General features: G+C 42.1%; 1 protein-coding gene across 3 annotated transcripts; it reads right to left on the bottom strand.

Moving 5' to 3' along the window:
* Window positions 1-2,291: 2,291 nt before the first annotated feature.
* Window positions 2,292-15,035, bottom strand: tfap2a (transcription factor AP-2 alpha). 3 transcript variants are annotated; one of them, XM_076080787.1, is made up of 7 exons: window positions 15,003-15,035; window positions 9,971-10,390; window positions 8,717-8,768; window positions 6,941-7,166; window positions 6,024-6,142; window positions 4,132-4,273; window positions 2,292-2,776 (listed from the first exon to the last, which is right to left on the bottom strand). In XM_076080787.1, the coding sequence occupies exons 1-7, from the start codon at window positions 15,033-15,035 to the stop codon at window positions 2,491-2,493; spliced, it is 1,278 nt and encodes a 425-aa protein (XP_075936902.1). In that variant the 3' UTR covers window positions 2,292-2,490. The 3 variants fall into 3 exon arrangements, with proteins under 3 accessions (XP_075936902.1, XP_075936900.1, XP_075936903.1); XM_076080785.1 differs by lacking the exon at window positions 15,003-15,035 and adding an exon at window positions 13,039-13,089; XM_076080788.1 differs by lacking the exon at window positions 15,003-15,035 and adding an exon at window positions 10,889-10,915.
* Between the last annotated feature and the right edge of the window lie 3,767 nt (window positions 15,036-18,802).

Below are 18,802 nucleotides of genomic sequence, written 5' to 3'. Positions count from 1 at the left end.
TCCCTCCCTCCCCCTCCTTCACATCCACCATAGCAGGAGCAGCCGGGTAGTCTCTCCCCTTTATGAGTGAGCTATTGTGCCTGAGGACAGGATCCCACACACAATCTGAAGACTGAGCCAACAAAAACAGGGCCTGACAGACAATGCCTCGCTTCACCTGCTCCAGCACTGTGCATCGCAATTATGCCAAGGACATGTACAGTTAGGCTTCACTCACCCTCCTGCAAAACAACTGCCTCGGAATTAAACCAGGGCCCGAAAATCATGCAGATAATAAATATGGCTGCTGAGGAGGAGAGAGAGAGAGAGAGAGAAGGAGAGAAACGGAGGGGGGTCGCAGTGTTACAATATTTTAAACTGCATGGTGACAATGAAATAGGGGAAGCAAAAAAAACAACAACAGCAGGATGCATATATCACCAGACTGATTCATGCTCCAGACGAGATTGATTTCGAGCTATAGGTGCCATGCCATCAATATACAATCAAACTCAACTGAAATGTTATGCAACGGCCTGCTCTCTGCAGCTCTGCGCGCAAAATAAAGCAAAGGCCAGCCTCAGATTTGCTATTACAGCCTGCGTGATGGCCACATTTATGGACTCACTCAGCCAAACACAACGAAATGAGACCAAAGACCAGCTAGAGGAGGATATTCTTTATGGGAGCGTTATAGGCCTAATTATATCACGGAATATGGATTGAAATCCAGCCTACTGAGCGCAGATTGTTCATTGATTACACGGAGAGGCAAACAACAAATATTTGATGCATATCTTTGAATAAGGCTCCAGCACAGAATAAACGGGGGAGAGCCAAATATAGCCTATAACAACCAAACATTGCACCACCAGGCCTGTATACATCTCAGAGGGTTTTAGCTGGAGGGGTGGCGCTGCACACTTCAAACGCGAGTATATCCATTGTTGTGAGCCAGTTGGCCTGCATAAGATCCTGTGCTCTGAAGGAGTTTAAAGTAAGATTTTTTTTTTTTTTTATTATACTTGAGGGAAACAATGAGTTCAGCTGCTTATTGCAAGGAGCAATCGTCAGGGGAGACTTAAACTCAATTACTGTAGCCATTCAGAATGAAAAAAAAAATGCTAAGACCAAAAAAGAAAAAAAAAAGACCCGGGCGTATCAAGCAGTGAATAAAAAATTTAAAGATATGAATAAATATCGAGATGAAGCGTATCAAATATTTATTATTTTTTTCTGGGCAACAAAGGACTATAATACATTGACAGGCATGGGAACTATTGCCAGCACATGTCTATACAATACAGCTAAAACCGCCTCCAATTGTGGACATTTTCGGACATAACAAGATATCAGGTGGTCCCAAAAATGTTTTTTTGAATGTCTTTCAACATTTAAAAAAAAAGACAATATTCCATTTATTGCTTTTATGGTGCTTCAAGGAGAGAACAAGAGGTGAAACGTATTCTGATTGGCACAACACATAAAAGCTTGTATAAAAACGAAAATAGGAACACAAAAACAAACAGTTCTCCTCAGGGTGTCACCTATGCTCTGTCTCAAATTTAAAGAAAAAAACTGAATAGGGATGATATATATAGAGAGAAATGGAAGTTTATTTCTATTCAATTTGTTCACTTGCTTCAATGTCGCCTCAACATGCTACAAGAGGGCTGAATTGAAATATCCCAGAGAAATGAAAAATACCCCAAACTTCTGTTTTCTAAGAACCATAAAATCACATGAAGAACTAACCGAATATTTAAACCCACTAAAACAGGAGGCACCAGATAAATAAAAAAAAAAAAAAAGAAGTTTCAACAGACGCACCATATTTACAATTCCCATTAAATTACACATAAATAAATATATACATACATGAACACTGATTCCCTTATATAACCGCGAATCGTGTTGAAATTCAAAAAGTTCAAGTTGGTCGCTTGGAGAGAGTGAGAGTCTACAACTGAAGTCATGACATGGAGCTCTGTGGAATTTCTCTTTGTTTTTCAAGTTTATTATTCACAATACTGTTAAGAATTCATCCTCTTTTCGCTTCGTTTTTTTTTGTCACAATCGTAAAATTGAGATATAGAGGGGTCGCTGGATTTCAGTCCATTCGTTGCAGCTCATAAAAAATAAGGGGAGTACATAAAAAGTCCTCTGGCTGAGGCAATACACCTTTTCCTCGCCCTGGAGCTGTTCCTCTGCAGCTTTTTTTTTTCTTTTCTTTTTTTAAAATAACATTTCATATGGTTCAGGTGTTGGAAGAAGAAGAAGATTCTTGCGTCGTTTCCTCGTGAATCCAAAGTGGGATGTAAAAACAAAACATGTAAAACCGCGCAAGATCAGAAAGTGGCACGTTTAACTTTATCAATAGTATTTATAAGGTATTTATAATATTTATATTGGATGAGTGTGGGTGGGCCGGGGCGAGACGGAGGGCTGTGGGGGCCGGTGTAGAAGAAGGGCCCTGGGGTTTGGCCCTCGGTGAAAGGTGGGATGGAAACATCACTTTCTGTGCTTCTCGTCTTTGTCGCCTTTAGTGCCGTTATCTGAGTGACTGTTGGGGTTGTTGTTGAGGTACATTTTGTCCATGGCTTTGATAGCCTCGGTCAGATAGTTCTGCAGGGCAGTGACTGCCGCGCACAGTGCCGGGGTCCCAAAACCGTGCGAAATTAGACTGAAGTGGGTCAAACAGCTTTGGATTCCCGGTTCAAGAATGGGCTGCGGCCGTGAGTTTCCAAGCGGCGAGCGGTCCTGGGACAGCAGGTCTGTGAACTCTTTGCAGACTTGCCTATAAAGAGATTGATAGAGCGGCGAGTTAATGACTGAACCAGAATATCATAAATATATGCATGCATTTTAATGTAAAAAAATAAATAAAAATAAAACTGGGCACACTGCAAAAATCGCAATTTTATGATCAGTCAGTGCTACTGGGTTGTAAATTCGTAACTTCTTAAAGTAAGTGAAAAGTGAAAAAATGTGTTGACAACATTTATTAGTGGACTGAAACTGTGTTTCTTACTCTGCTTTGTTTTCAGAATTTATCACTTAGCTAAAGAAAATGTCCCGAGGCTACAAACAGGTGGAAGTTCACCTCTGAGCTCAGTGGCAGGAGATCTTACTTTTATTAAGAAGATTTCAAGAGAAAACACGAGTCAAAATGACTTGTCGGTGTAAAACGAACATTTTTTCAATGTTAACTTTGAAACTGCAGGAGCTGATTATCAAATAGGCCTAAACACCAATAAAACGATACAATAACGATAACCCATGCTGTGATTCCCTCAAACCACCTCAAACACCTTCCTCTCTACATCTTGCTTACATGCAGTACACTACGAATGTGTGTAGAATATCTTAGATATTTAAAAAATATTTAAATTGCATTCTACCATTAAAAGTTTCTATCATTGCACTTTTAATTTCATAGCGTCGGCATTTATTTGTATAACACTCAAAAAGCCTGTAATAAGCGGTTATAGTAAACAGCTGTTTGATTATAGCAGTCCGTCATCAATATTATATGCAGGTCGTTTAAGAAGTCCCCATGTTTCAGTTAACGCATAGTAAAAAAAAATAACCAAAGCCAATGGTAGCGCTGCAGGTGAACCAGCTATGTGTCACTGTAGAGGAAACCACAAAGGCACAGTAAATGCAGCTGTGCGTGCAGATGAGGGAAAGGCTCAGTCAACAGACCAACAGCAGCACATTCATTTGCACGAGACGAATTTTAATTATGATGTATGCTATAATATTGAATGCATGTAATAATAAGAAAATAAGTGTCCGAATAAAATACATAATTAGCAGAAATGTAACATAGAAAGGTGTGCATCCTAATAAAAAAGCGTATTAATTAATATTAGGCTAGCCAATAGTGGACTGATATTGGCATGGCACAATTATGACAACGTATTTTATTATGAGCACATATCTGACACATAGTGTATACAATTTGTATTTGTTCAAAAAGCACTTAAAGAAATTGCGACCCGCAAGAAAATTGCATTTTAGTAAGATGCAAAAAAATGATGAGTTATGTGTATGTGTGCGCGAGTGTGAAATAAACGCACCCACACAAACAGTGGGCACAGACTGGGATGCATTTGGTGTGACACAGTGAAACGTGATAACAGCACTTACTTTGTGGCCAATAGCATGTTTTTTCTTTGGACTTGTTCGTTTGGGTCGGAATGCTGACGGTTTACATATTCAGCTACTGCCTTGGCTGGAAACTCGGTCTCGCATACATAACCAAAATCCCTGGCAAGATGAACTGCTTCGCCTGAGAAAGAAAGAAAAAACAATAAGAGGTCGAATGTGTTTGCTTATTAAATATGGTTACATCAAATACAGAGCAGTTCACACACTCCCTGCTTGGACTAACACATGATTTAATCTGATCTGAGCAGCGCGTGCAGACAGCAGGGTTATATCACCTGTGCCTTCACAACAACACTAATGATGATAACAACAAAAATACCCGAGAAATAATAATTAAATAATAATAAAAACAGGCCTGCGAGCTGTCAATACACGTCAAGCTCTGTCCTCCATACCGTGAGAACGGTTAAAGATGGAGGGGGAACCATAAGTGGATATGAAATATAGACGGAGCGTCATGCTTAACACCATGTCATTGATTACCAATGCCTGCACATTATTGAAAGTCCAGCCGATCACAGAGGCATGGGGAAGCAATTTGAAATGGCTATCCCTAAATCTCACTTTGTCTTTGCACACTGTGAGCATCACAACTTTTATTCTGTCCGAGCCCGAGCTCGCTTCTGTTGTTGGTTGAATTTTGTTTTTCTTTTTTTTTTCTCTCCCCAAGTCTTTGCTTTTAATTTCCTGAAGCAGTTGAGTTTTTACTGCGGGGCTTCCTGCCCATAAGCCTCCACTCCGGAAGAACGCATGCGCCAATTAGCATCAAAGCTCAAGTCCAGTAAACTCGTTTCCATAAAATGGAGCGGATCATAAACAATGACAGCACCTCTGCAAACGCAGTGTCCCTTCACTAAATAACCGGCCGCCTTCTCCCACCGTCTGCCGTCCACCACCTCCACACGTGCCACCACCACCCCTTTATTACCCAGAATCATACATTTCTCCAGGCTCATTACAATACGGCACCACATTTCTACCAAGCGCAGTGAACATTGCATTCGGCCCTCTCCTGCAATAATGATTAACAGGGACCAATGAACCATCGCGGGCTTTCACCTTTGGAAAACCCACAGCGCACAAAATACCACTGCACTGAATAATAAGGTTCAACTCTGCAAGCAAAACGGATTCATCCAGTCGCGTAAAATGCATCTTTTCAGCGCGCCACCGTCGACTAATTTATTCTTTAATAGGCGCAACACATATAGCTCCCAATAGGTCAGAGCCAATTCCATTTGCATGCAACAAAACTCTTCGCTGACAACCAAAGCATGGGAAGCTATAAACGAAAGAATTAAGTCACCATTAAAAATCAGCCCTGCGCTGCCATACCCGGGCTGTAATAATGTTTGAAACAACGCGGGGTTAATAAATCAATCGACTTCTCATCCATGAGGTGAAGCAGCTCAGCGGTGCCCAATAAACAAGCAGCACTCAATAATTAACTGGACTTCAACACAAATTCATCCAGTGTATAAACTAGGCCAGCCGTGGACCTGCAAGTGGGCTCCTGAAAGCGAAGGCCGAACGCTGCAAAGCCACTAGAATCACCAGCCCCACTCTCTCTCTCTCTCTCTCTCTCTCTCTCTCTCTCTCTCTCTCTCTCTCTCTCTCTCTCTCTCTCTCTCTCTCTCTCTCTCTCTCGCTCTCTATCCACACACACATACACACACACGCACATCCTTCATGCTTTATTACTTGCGAGGCAAAGTCGGTCCACATTACACGGATGAGCGCATATGCTGATTTCCAACACAGAGAGAGAAAGAAAGAGAGAGAGAGAGAGAGAGAAAAAAAAACATTTTGGAAGCACCTGGTATCGCGGGAGCAACAAGAGTGGGAAACGAGATTTACGGCTCACGACTTACCTTCGACTAGTGACGTCAGCAAGGTGACGTTGGCTGCCTTGCGTCTGCCCGCAGGTAGATTCAAGCCGATTTTATCCAGCTTCTCCCTCAAGGATCTTCCTCCATTCTTAGACTTGGCCCTGTGACAGAACAGAACAGATATTTTTAATATATAAAATATGCAATACTCTCGTGAATTTATGGGGAAACTGTGGTTTGGACTTACAGGCAAAAAGTCACATGTCCAATAATTGCAATGACTATGTCCTTTCATGTTAGAATTGTGATGATGCTTTCCACAATGCAGAGATGATATTTACATGATATGTCGGCTGGTAAATGTGGCTCAGCTCTTTGTCACTAATTAAAAGGTGAATGGACTGAATTTGGCTGGCTTTGCCCTCCATTACATATCTCATAAAAGCTATACATAATAGTAAAAGAGCCCAGCCTTTTCACCGCAGACAAATACTGTACAAAATGAATAAATAAAGCCCTGCTTAATAGGCAGTACTATTACTGGCTGCGTGTCTACAGCACTTCAGCAGACAGTTCACTGGAGACCAATGTTTTCATGTGTAATGCCTTCACTGGGCCTATAGAGCTGGGGTTGAAACAGACTAGGCCTACATTAATTTGAGAGAGAGAGCGAGAGAGCGCTAGGGAAGTTAATATGGAATTTAACAGACCCCTCCTGCTTTAAATGCAGGAGCTAGGTGTCATGGTTGGTCGATTTTAATTATTCTTGGTACAGAGAGAGAGAGAGAGATGCACGCTCACAGAGAGAATGGATAGGAGTAGAGGGAGCGAGTTCACACTCATACACACACACACACACACACACACACACACACACACACACACACACACACACACATATAGACAGGTAACAAGATTTTTTTTTTTTTTTTTTTTTGCAGCTCTCCAGTCGAACTCACCTCCTCAGCACCCCGCCCAGCAGAGAGGCGTTGAGGCACTCGGGCGGCGAGAGGCGTCTCTGCACCTCTGCCACCGTGACCTTGTACTTTGATGTGGAGCTGAGGAGGGACAGGCGACCCGGAACAGAGCAGAACACCTCGTTGGGGTTTACCACCCCTCCAAAAAGACCGTCCTTATTTAAGGGGATGGCGGAGATGTTGTTGTTCTTGGATAAAGACACTGGACCTATAGCCACGGTAGAGAGAGGAGGGGATGGTGGGATGGAGAGAAAGGAAGGAGGGGGAGAAACAGAGAGAGACCGTGCTCAGTGAATTTCATGCAATGCAGAGACTTAACTAAATGAGAAGGGGGGTTTAGGCCCCGGATTTAGAGTTTAGCACCACATGTGTACACTTTCAGCAACAAGGACAGGGAGAGAAAAGTGCCTGATGGAGGCCTGCAGTATATCAATATAATAGTATTAATAGTTCAAATGTATGTGCGCATTGTGGAATCAGCAACATCAGGATTAATGTGTGGCATAATTGTCGCTGCACTACACGTGTGCGAAATTCAGAATATTTTTCATCCGTCTATTCTTTATCTGAAAAAGCACCGCGGTCAACATCTATGTGTGGAGATCTCAGAAGGCGGACAGCGAGGATCTCCAGCGTCTCAGCGCTCGTTCATTCTATTTTTTGCGCACCATGGATCGACTCTGCACAAAGCCGCCACACACCAACCGAGAGATTTGGTTAAAGTCTACCTATTTTGACATATCCACGGTATCCAGCAAAATCGCCCGTGTGTGATTTCAACCCGGGGGTGGGGGTGGGGGGGTGGGGGGGGGGGGGGGGGGTTCCCAGCACTACTGCGCTTTACACCGTTTTGGTGTGCAGTAACCGGAGACAAAGGGGACTGTGCGCCTTTGGATAGATCACTTGTGACATTAATGGCTCAGGGGAGCCTAATAGAGACAATAGGAGTTAAACGAACTCTTGAGATTACTAATATAAGAAGCCAATTATCATGTTGATGCGCAGATAGACAGACTCAAAATAGAGAGAATGGAGAAGAAGAAAAAAAAGACGGAAAGGGAAAGAAAAATCGCCCCATATCTAGTCTAGTGAGTACTAATTTGACCTGACAACACGCTTTTAAACCCGAACATGAAAAAAGGCCTGCTCGTGTTGTATCAACGATGATATAATTGTAACAGCAAATACATACGAATATTATTATCCAACAACCATCGCCTGATCACTCAGTGCTTTTTCCAAGCCGAGCTTTGATTCCCCACCAAAATGAGGAAATTAGTACCATCCACACACTAAGACCTCCATCCAGCGCTACCAACTTCCATTTTAAATTTGACCATGCAGTGTGATTGCAGCTATTGGCTTTCCCCACTGAAGTGCCAGGATCGTCTATAGGCCTGAATCTTTGTCCATCAATACCACGGGCCTACAAAGCCCACCAGCTCCACTCATCTCCCCGCTGCTCTGAAACGCTGACAGTAAATTCCATCAGCGAGAAGAGGGGGGAGAAAAAAAAAAGGTGCAGCCAGTTTGATGCACTTGGAAACCATGTAATGAAAAATAGGCTACTGCGTATTAGGATCAGTCAGGCATTACCGCATTGCATCGGGGTCTCTCGAGCAGAATGGTGAATGGTGTGTGCGTGTGTGTGTGTGTGTGTGTGTGTGCGCGTGTGTGTGTGTGTGCGCGTGTGTGTGCGTAGCCTAGTGGTGTGCAGCTTGCAGAAACATGCATGATATCTCGGAGGAAATTGCTTACCTTTTTTAATTACAGTCTGGTCGGGAATGTGAATTCCTTGATCATCAACAGACTATGACACACATGCAAAAAAAAAAAAAAAAAGGACAATTTTAGCACAAAGGCAGGAAAATATCAGCCCCAGTCGCGTGTGTAAGTGAATGCACGAACAAAGCCTGACACAATTAGCGGCCACAATCACCCAACATGGAGGCTCTCGGAGGCCCATATACCTGTTATTATTGTCCACGACTGTTTTCAGCGGGTTGCACTGATGGACGCGTTACACCAGATCACAAAGTCAGACTTAAATAACGAAGCTGTGTCGCCCCATAATCCTGACCTAATTTCGCCCTCATATTGGCTCTACTCACAAGGAAACTTCTAATCTAGATTGGATAGTAATTACGGCGGCGCAGCCTATTAAAGGCCTATGAACTAATTAGAGGATTATTGGTGTTTGTTTCTGATTAAAAACTGGGATGAGTCCTCTAAATAAGAATTGAGGGTTATAGACAATTTTCGGCGCTCATTTATCATGCATCTTTAGTAATCGTACAGCGATTACCTAAACTCAATCCACCAAACTCAATTCTCCCGTTCGGGGTATCATAATGTGATTGTTTGCAGCAGAGAACGGCGAGCGTCGTCTGCTTGTAAACTGAAAAATCAAATAGAGTCAAACGACACGAGGAGATCCGTGTGGAAATACGGGCGCTTTTTTTTTTTTATTTATCTATCTCATCTAATTAGATTCCAGTGATAGTATGGAGCAAAGACACCATCGAATTTGGCAGATGAAAGCATTTTCATGTCCAATTTTTTAAAACTATATTTTAGAAGTGGAAATTATGAGGCTAAATTGTGCACTGGAAAAATATAATGTCATGCTATTTTTTCAAGCAGTAAAAAATAGAGACTAATTTAATGCGTGTTATCTTTTGAACATTTATTAAACAACAATGATAATATGAATGATAATAATAATAATGATGCTAATAATAATAATAAACACGTTTACAAATAGGCTACCCTTATAATACTAAAATAAATAGTAACCTAATTATGAAATGCAGGGTGCTTGAACAAATAGTGGGCAAATAACAATTAATTTCAAATAAAAATAACACCATTACTGTTATTATTGTAAGTGATTATATTAATTCAAAATACACTAGTGCTGGTAACTCACTGTGCCATTATTAATGAGCCTTTTTTATGTTTTTTAACAGAATGGGCTAAGCCAAAAAGAGAAACGGGTACATGCTGCCTCACCTGAACGTCGTCTAAAGAGTGAGGTATTCCATGGAGAGAGATAGAGTCCGACAGTCCCGTATCGATGCCATGGCCGGACGGTAGGAGCACTTCCCTGCGGTACTCCCGGCACAGCTGGTGGGGCAGGCCGCGGTGCTGGTGCAGCAGGCCGCTCTCCTGACTCTGCCTTTGGCCCGGCCAGCCCGGGTGCTGAGGCTGCTGCTGGGCGTGCAGGGAGTTGAGGGAGTACGGGTCGTTGACGTGCGAGTACGGGTCCTGAGACTGCGGGTAGATGGGTTGGTAGGGCGGAGGGAAGTACGGGGGCTGGAAGTCCGAGTTCGGTGTGTGGGAGAGCGGAGGGGCGCTCGTGTAGGGACTCTGGCCCACGCCGCCCAGCTGAGGTAGCCTGGCTGTCCCATTGCTGGTGCCGTCGTGACGGTCCTGGCAGGGGAGGACAGGGAGAAAAGTGTTTAGCCTAAATACATTTTTAAAAAACACACAACCATAAATGATCGCATTTCCCCCTCTTTTGTTTTAACTGCAGAAGGCTCTGGGCTTATGCTGGGGCTTTATCAAATATGGCCTGAGTGTGGAATCTGTAGCCTATTATCTGAAGAAGTCGTCCTGGTGGATTTTAAACAGCAAACACAACAAGTTCACGCTCCGAATACTACCTGTCTGCAAAGTTTTAGGAATACAAAAACGTGATAATAGACGAGTATAAGTATATTGTCAAATAAAAACATCGAAATTCCGGAGATGGGAATGCCCTCAAATAAATAGCCGGAGCCTTGTATTATTTCAACACTTCTCCAGTGTGTCCCACCGTTTTTAAGCATGCACGATTATCAAAATATTAATAAGCGAAAAGAAGTATTATAACACAATCTGATATGCAAACACATTCCAAGTATCTGACACGGAGATTTAGCAACTTACCATCGCGGAAAAACTGTGCACTAACATTTGAAAGGATTTTTGGTGCCACTCAATGATCAGTTCAAAAACACTTTTGAGTGTTTCTTTTTGCTGGGAGGGGGGGCGAGCAAAGGCAATTAACCAGCAAAAGAAAAAAAATGTAAGCCCCCAGAAAAGACTCTTCTCTCCTGAAAAGATCACGATGGCCCCGGCGATCAGATATGTGCCACAGAAGCAGGACGATAATCCATCAGAAATAAACGGTTAGATCCCCGCTGCCCTTCATGTGGGTCTAAAAAAAAAAGCAGATATTCGGCGGTGCCGGCGGATTTGGGTTGGAAAGTTTCTCTTGGTAAACCCTCTTTTTCTCCCCTGCTCTCCTGGCTTCTATATCACAGTGCTGCCGTCCCCTCGCTCGCGCTCATATTAGCAAAAGAGCCGCTTCTTCGTCTCCCTCTCGGACTCCTAATAGAACGCGTTCATGACTATTAATATTGCAGGAATACTTAACAATGAGGAAAGAATGGTCGGAAATCGGGCGTGAAGCGGAGGACGCAACTCAAGGCAGGAGTCTGCGCTTAAATGACGTCCATTGAAAGGAGGAATCAGTATATCTAATCAGAGATGGGGAGAGAGGGAGTGAGAGAGAGAGAGAGAGAGAGAGAGAGAGAGAGAGAGAGAGAGAGAGAGAGGGGAGTGAGAGACTGTGGAGGAAGTGGAGAGAGAGAGAGACAAAAAGAGGGACACTCACTCCCCGTCTGACGAATCAGAGAGAGAGGGAGGGGGGGGAAGGGGGGGGGGGGGGGGGCATTTTAAATGGGTCCCAGGGCCAAAGCGCAAAAGTGAAAGAAAGACATAGGAATGAAGGCAGGCTGGACCACAGACAGGGGGAAGAAACCATGGAAGGAAAAAACGTGCACCTCTGAACTGGGTGAAAATCCAGCAGACGACGTTATGGGCATTCCGAGCGGCTCATTTCTACCGCTCGCCTCTTTGTTTTCCACCTCAGACTCCGACAGCGAGCTGTCCACAATGGGTCTCTTTTCTCTCTCCTCTGTCTCCGCCGAATTAATCCACCGGTTCCTCTTCGACTCCAAAAAAAAGCCAGAGTCGCACCCGGCTAACTTTATAATTTGAAACCCGGAAAGACGGAGAAAAATAAATTCCCCCAAGTCTGTATGACAGGGCCGCGCGGATCCGGCGCTCTTACCCAACTTTTACACGCGGCTAAAAGAGCTCAACTGCCTCATCACACTTTTTTTTTTTAAATAATGAAGCACCGGGCTGTGACCGGATTTCGATTGTGTATTTTATATGTTCTTATAATCTAACAGCGGGGAAAAAAGCAATAAAAAAAACACCACAACATGAACGCAGGAGGTGCCCAGCTTTTGTTTTCCTACTCCCGGCCGGCCCTATCCTCTCAGGACGCGGGTGGAAACACGTTCGACCGGCTTCTCCACTCCTAAACAAGTCCCTGATATTACTGCCAAACTTTGTCTATGGCCATAACAACAATCAGTGAGCGTATATGCACTCCACACGTACAGGCACACACGCATATTCTAACGGCTCATGTTTCAATTAAATTAAAACTGAGGGGTAAATGTCCATGCCATTTGAGCAGTGAATGAAGCAGGCTGTGTTGGAGCTTTCATCTGCCATTTAGTCGAAAATATTTATTTTAATTAAATGCATGGTGTATATTATTTTTAAAGTTTCCACGAGTCGTTTCATATTTGGATCTAATTTTTTTTATGGGAATTTAAAGAAGAAAAAAATAAATAACTGGTGTGAATTTACTCATGCAACTAACATTTTAAATAAAGCTGTTATTGCCATAATGCCAAATTGTTATTATAATTATCATTAGTATTATTGTTGTAGTTATAATTCTTATAATTTATATTATTATTCGTATTATTCATTATTATTACTGTTAACTTCTAATTGTACTCTACACAAATGCACAAAAAGAACAACCTATGAAATGAATTAATAAAAACATGGATCTATTCCTTTCTGCACTTGAATTAAATGTGTTCACTAACAGCTGTCAAAAGAATGACATATTTGGATCAAAACAATACAACACACCCCTGAAATGATCATCTTAAAAAAAAAATTCTAAAGTTAAATTAAATTAAACAAATCAAAGAGGAGCCCCTTACCTCGCAATCTTCATATTTAATGTTATCAGTTAATTTCCAAAGCATTTTCATGGATTGTTGAGGTGGATATTGAGTGAGGATATCGCCTTAGTCTTGTTTTCACTCAGTGAATTGTGCTCCCCGCTCAGAAAAACTACTTTTATTGAAGCTGTGGGCTTCTGTCTGTCTTGCGCTCTGAGGTCTCCCTCTAATGGTGGAAGTGAAGGGCTGGAGCAGCTCTGTAATAACACTGGCACAGGGCCTCATTAGCATATCAACAGCCGTTTGATTCCCCCCCATCTGCTCACACAACACCAATGGACAACGCACAGGTAAAAACTAAAGCAGCAAGACGCTACACATGCTTATTACTCCTACTGTTCAGAGAGGTGTGTGTGTGTGTGTGTGTGTGTGTGTGTGTGTGTGTGTGTGTGTGTGTGTGTGTGTGTGTGTGTGACTGTTTGTTGAGGGGGGAGGAGGGTACAGCCATGCATGGGGATCTGCATGCACCTGGGACGGTTTCTACAAGTCGAGGCTCGAAAAAAGCACATTAGACTCCAGAAATTCTATTTTAACGTTAAATTTGCATGATAAAAAAAAATGTTTTGCAGATGTCTTTGCTATAAAAATCACTTATCTTTTTGCTGAAGTGCACTGACTCAGTCCTGCACATCCCGGTGTCTTATCCATTACTTCTCTAGGACAGCAGACCACTGCAAATGCAACCCTGCCACACACTTTGTTGCCAACCTTGATTTTTTCTTCTTTTTTTTAAACTCTCAAACTGTTATTTTAATCCCATTGAGAGTGGAGACCTTGAGAGGCTATTCTTCTAATGTTATGTTAAAAGGGTGAGCCATTCGGAGCGGCTCTACAGGTCCATTGACTACCTGTAAGGGCGCAGGGTTTGGGGGTGGGTGGGGGGGGGGGGGGGGGGATGTAAATAATTAACACAACAACATGGCCTTGTTTCATTTGAATGAGCGGCTCGGGGAGCCTGGCTCTGCCCTGTCGCCGGCCGAGCCTTCACCTCAGCAGGTCGTGGGTCAGCAGACAGGTCGCCAGCTCTTTAAGGCGTTGGCTCCTCTCGTTTAAAAACCTGGATTACCATTTTTGGTGGAGTGCCTTTTTGCAAGCAGTTAGGCTATTAATGAGAATGGAGCGATGAAACTGGCTGACAATGACAGCTATGCGAGTGTCTTTCTTTTCCGGCCTGGTTGTCTGTAGTGATGATCGTTTTTTTTCTCTCTCTCTCTCTCTCTCTCTCTCTCTCTCTCTCTCCCTCTCTCTCTCTCTCTCTCTTTTTTTTTTTTTTTTAAACGAGTGAAACTAAAGTTTTCTGTTTCATCAGGTCGTCTCTTTTATCCTCCACACCTCACAAAACAAGGCCATGGTTTCAGTGGCGAGACCAGACTCTTTTAAGTCCACTATGGGATGCTTTGTAACTTGTGAGTTGAGAACATGTAATGCGAACGTGGAACCGCTGTGAATATATGCGAAGTGCAGGCTGCATTTATGAAAAGTCAGATCTCACCTCAAAGGCGCAACGACACATTGTTAGAGTAAGGGCTGCGTTGAATATAAAAAAACAATACTCCAATTTGGACAAAACCACATCTCGTGTCTTGTTTCCACACATTTCTAATTTATGATCAAAGACATGACCGTGCATCTGAAAGGCGTGTGCAGTCATTACAGCCTATAAACAACATGCGATCAACATCCTCGGGCTTCCACAGTAAAAAAAAAAAGAAACTACGAGATGGCTGTGAGGCTACAGAGTTTTCCAAAATAAAATAACTTCTTTGTATGATCTCCTGACGGATTAAAGCTATGCGTCTCTAAACTACCTGCACCACCTCTCTTTACAAACGATTTCACGAGAGCAGCCTCTTCCTACAACAAGTCGACACTTTGACAGTTTTCATGGATTTTCACCGCCGTGTCTTTGTCTTAAAGTAAGCAGCACATTAAGCAGCACATACCTGCCATTCTCCCATTTTGCCCATAATTGACATTCTTTGTATCCGCTGCCTTTGGTGCCTTTTTGGTCGATCCGGTGCCGTGTCTATCTCATTGAGCCTTCGGTCCCAAACTAAACCTTTACTTTTTTTTTTTCTTTTTTTTTTTACCTGACCGGATCGTCTCACCTGGCCATAAAACAAACGGTGCGGAGCCACCTGGTGACGCATGCGCAATGCTCCGGATGTGGACGAGAAAGGAGAAGCTACCTGGGAAGAGTTAAACAGCCTATTTTGTCTGGGAGCTGTGTCGGCCTCTTTTGTCTTCAAAGACAAGTCAATGAGTTTTTATGAAAGAGTAAATTATAAAACGAAACAATAAGAAAGCTCGACATTACTTGTTGAGGAAACTCTGAGATACCAGCCAGCACTAGTCTAATCCCAGCCATTGCTATTAATAAGACATATTTATTATACTTGCAGAATTTCAATTTAAGTTAATGTTAACATATACAATACATTTTAATCGAATGATCACTTCTTTACATCAGGTGAATTTACATCAAACATTATTTTCGTTTATAAAAAGTGTGAAAAACTATGATGTGGTTTACCTTCCCCTTCATTTATGGTAAAACTGAATTTATAAATATGACTTATTAGAGAGTAAAACAAGATAATTAAATAGTATGGACCAAAGTAAAGTTATATTAAATTATATGGGTAATATGTTTGATAGTTATCTTTCCTTTTTTCTTCTTCTTTACTGTTTTGTCTAGAAAACATGAATTCTCACTGCAAATGAAACTGTGTCAAGTTAAAAACTTGAAGGTTAACTGCCAACATCATTACTTCTACACAGAAAGCTACCCAGCTATTGTGAGGGTCATTATTTATTTATCCACTGTTTATTTCTAATACATACTTATGTAGACCCCTCGGGCCAAGAGCGAATGAGCTCTCCCTCTCTCTGTCTCACACACGCACGCATACTAACACACACACACACACACACACACACACACACACACACAGAGGAGAGCAACACGTGCGCTCACATGGGTGATAATGGTCGAAGCTTTAGTCCAAAAGCCCTTTTTGTCCTCTTTCAAGTCCCTGACGGAGCAGACACACACTCAGACAGCACGTCGCTGCCAGCTGCACGTCGGTTCCCTCACTACATCAAACCCTTTATATTAAACATATTTAATGCATGCACTGAGATTATTGGATACACTTTTGACGGAAAAAAATACATCTCTTTTTGCATTGTATCCTATTATAGTTGTTTTATTTTTGTGCCATTGCATAATTCCGCATTGGATCTATAGATTTTTATTTTTTTTGCAGTGTTAATATTTAAAACAAGCCTTCATGTTTGACTTCAAAGGCGAACACATTTTAACTACACACACAATACCTGCAGCTATAAAGACCTCACCAGGACTGGACAAAGGAGAGGGGGGTGGGGGGGTGGGGGGGGGGGGGGGTCAGAAATATTGTTTGGGGCTCTGCGCACTAAGGGAGGAGTAAGTTTTAAAGCAGAGCTGTCTGAGAGTGGGTTACTCTCAGACAGGAGCGGGGTCCCCTTTGGATATCCAGGCTGTTTGTCTGGAGCTTGGTTTCAACCACTTCCACCATCGCACTGGGCCTCCGGCAACGTTCAGCTTCCTAAAAACTGCGAGCTGTGTTTAATAGGCGTCGGCAACGGCTGCCCCCGAGGCAATGTGTATGGCCATTCACATTTATACAAATTACAATAAATTATTATTGTTGTAATTATTGTTGTAATTATTATTATTATATGTAATATTTTCTGTATTTGGTATTGGTGGTGTTGTGTGTGCGTGGGTGTGTGGTAGGCCTACTGGTCCGCGTCTCGTTCAAAACATGCTGAGACATAAACTGCGTAAATTACGCGGTCCATTGACAATTTTTTTCTACTTTATTTTCTCTCCTCCTTCCCTTGTTGTATCGAAGTATTGGTCGGCGATGGGACTGATTCCTTGTCCCCCACGAGTTGTTATTTAGAAGTTGGAAAATGATCTTAGAAAAGATGCCCAGCTTGATTTTCAGCAGATTTTCTTGTTGTTGCAGACTCACTCCAGCTGGACGTGTCAGCCTGCTGAGGACGGTGCTATCCCGGTACAGAATCCCCACGTAGCTCCGTGAGATCAATGGGTGTCTGTTGAGTGAGAAGGTGTCAGGCCCATTGTATGAAACGCTGCTTCCCCAGGGTGATACATTGTATCATAGCGCCACCTTGCTTCCGGAGATGGAAGACAATATTGTAGGTAATTGAAACCAAATGAGAATGTGTGCGCAGCGAGCATTCCAGTAAGTGGAACTGCCAAACCGATGCCAGTCAAAAAAAAAAATAGCAGGTGGTTAAAAGGAACATGTTCAAATTAGTGAAATATACAAATATAGCCACGGGTCAGAATTCAGGCAAATGTCAGGTTTATCACTCAGGTTTTAAATTAAATAGATGACATTCATTGGGTTTATAAGCCTTTTTCTTTATATTTTGACCTTAATCCACCTGTTTTCTTTATGAACACTAATCACACTTCCAAAGACTAAACCTGTCCATTTTCACGGTGATCACCCAACAAGGCTCCAAATACTGAAAACACATATTCTGATGCAGTTACAGGTGATATTGTGTGTATTTTTCTCTGAATGTAAAGCAAAATATATTAAAAAGGGTGAAAAAAATCAAGTCCAGTTACAGTTTAGAGATGTTGGGGGTATGTCTTCAACACAACTTAATCTAATCCTGTGGTGCCATCTTGTGGTGGTAAAAATAAAAGGTCCCACCCTAGTGTCTGACGACCATCAACGGTCCTTTGAGGTCCTGCAAGGCCAGTAGTTTATCTTCACTGTTATGTCATAAACTAGTTACCTGTTTGTTCCGCTACAACATAGGAAAAATATTTTTTTTATGGAGACATATCAAACAACAAAGGTCCGCATAGATGATAATCCTGAGAGGAATTTACTTTGAAATGATGGTCTGTTGACTAATGCACATCGATGTGGAAACAGATGGGGAAGCTTTGCTCAGGGGCGCAGAATTAATCTCAGGAGGTGGCAGTGTCAAATTATATGCGACAAATAAATAGAATGATTATGTCAAACATGTTAATTAATCACTAATCGTACACACACGGCAATGCTGGATGGTTTCAAATTGCTACTGTTACTTTCTGCCTGCAGAGACAAACATAAAGGCATCATAATATTTATGTACAATATACTACGTTTAATAAACATTAGGAATGAATCTTATATATATATATATATATAAACGATATTACTGATTACTGATACTGGGGATTGAAATTACTTCTGCGTTCAAGCACAGTAGAGAGTTAATAAAAAGCTCAAGTGCTATGATGTAATTGTAACTGCTACTCACAGTAGTCCAGTTCATGAAAACCAGTGAAGAAACAAGGCTTGTGAAATGTATTTACATAAAACATAAAACATACTTCTGCAGCAGAGTATCGTCAGTCATTAAGCTACAAACACACAGTAGCATACATGCTATATCATGGCAAGTGAAAGTCATAGTTAGAAAAACGCTTTTTTTTTTCAATGCCATCAACTACACTTGGTTTGGTGAATGTCAACCAAAAGTTTTAATTAAAAAATAAAAATAAATACATCTTTGAAAATGTGAAAAGTTCATATCAGAAAAAAACGCCATCTATTGTTAATTTATTATCATTGTTTGTACAAATTCCGCCTCTCTTGAACGCAGCACTTGCCTCCAAAGCAATAGGGCCTACATTTCCCATCAGGCACCGTAGCGCGTGTTA

The sequence above is a fragment of the Anarhichas minor genome, unplaced genomic scaffold (assembly GCF_050575085.1).
Source record: "Anarhichas minor isolate MPS153535 unplaced genomic scaffold, ASM5057508v1 ptg000074l, whole genome shotgun sequence".
Taxonomy (NCBI): domain Eukaryota; kingdom Metazoa; phylum Chordata; class Actinopteri; order Perciformes; family Anarhichadidae; genus Anarhichas; species Anarhichas minor.
This window is presented reverse-complemented; position numbering and strand designations above follow the sequence as displayed.

Excerpts from the sequence above, each read along its gene's own strand:
- tfap2a (XM_076080785.1), bottom strand. The coding sequence starts at position 13,089 with ATGAAAATGCTTTGGAAATTAACTGATAACATTAAATATGAAGATTGC. Across the intron at positions 10,391-13,038 it reads TTAAATATGAAGATTGCGAG|GACCGTCACGACGGCACCAG; the intron begins GTAAGGGGCTCC and ends CTCCCCTGCCAG. Across the intron at positions 6,143-6,940 it reads CTGGGCGGGGTGCTGAGGAG|GGCCAAGTCTAAGAATGGAG; the intron begins GTGAGTTCGACT and ends GTTCTGTCACAG.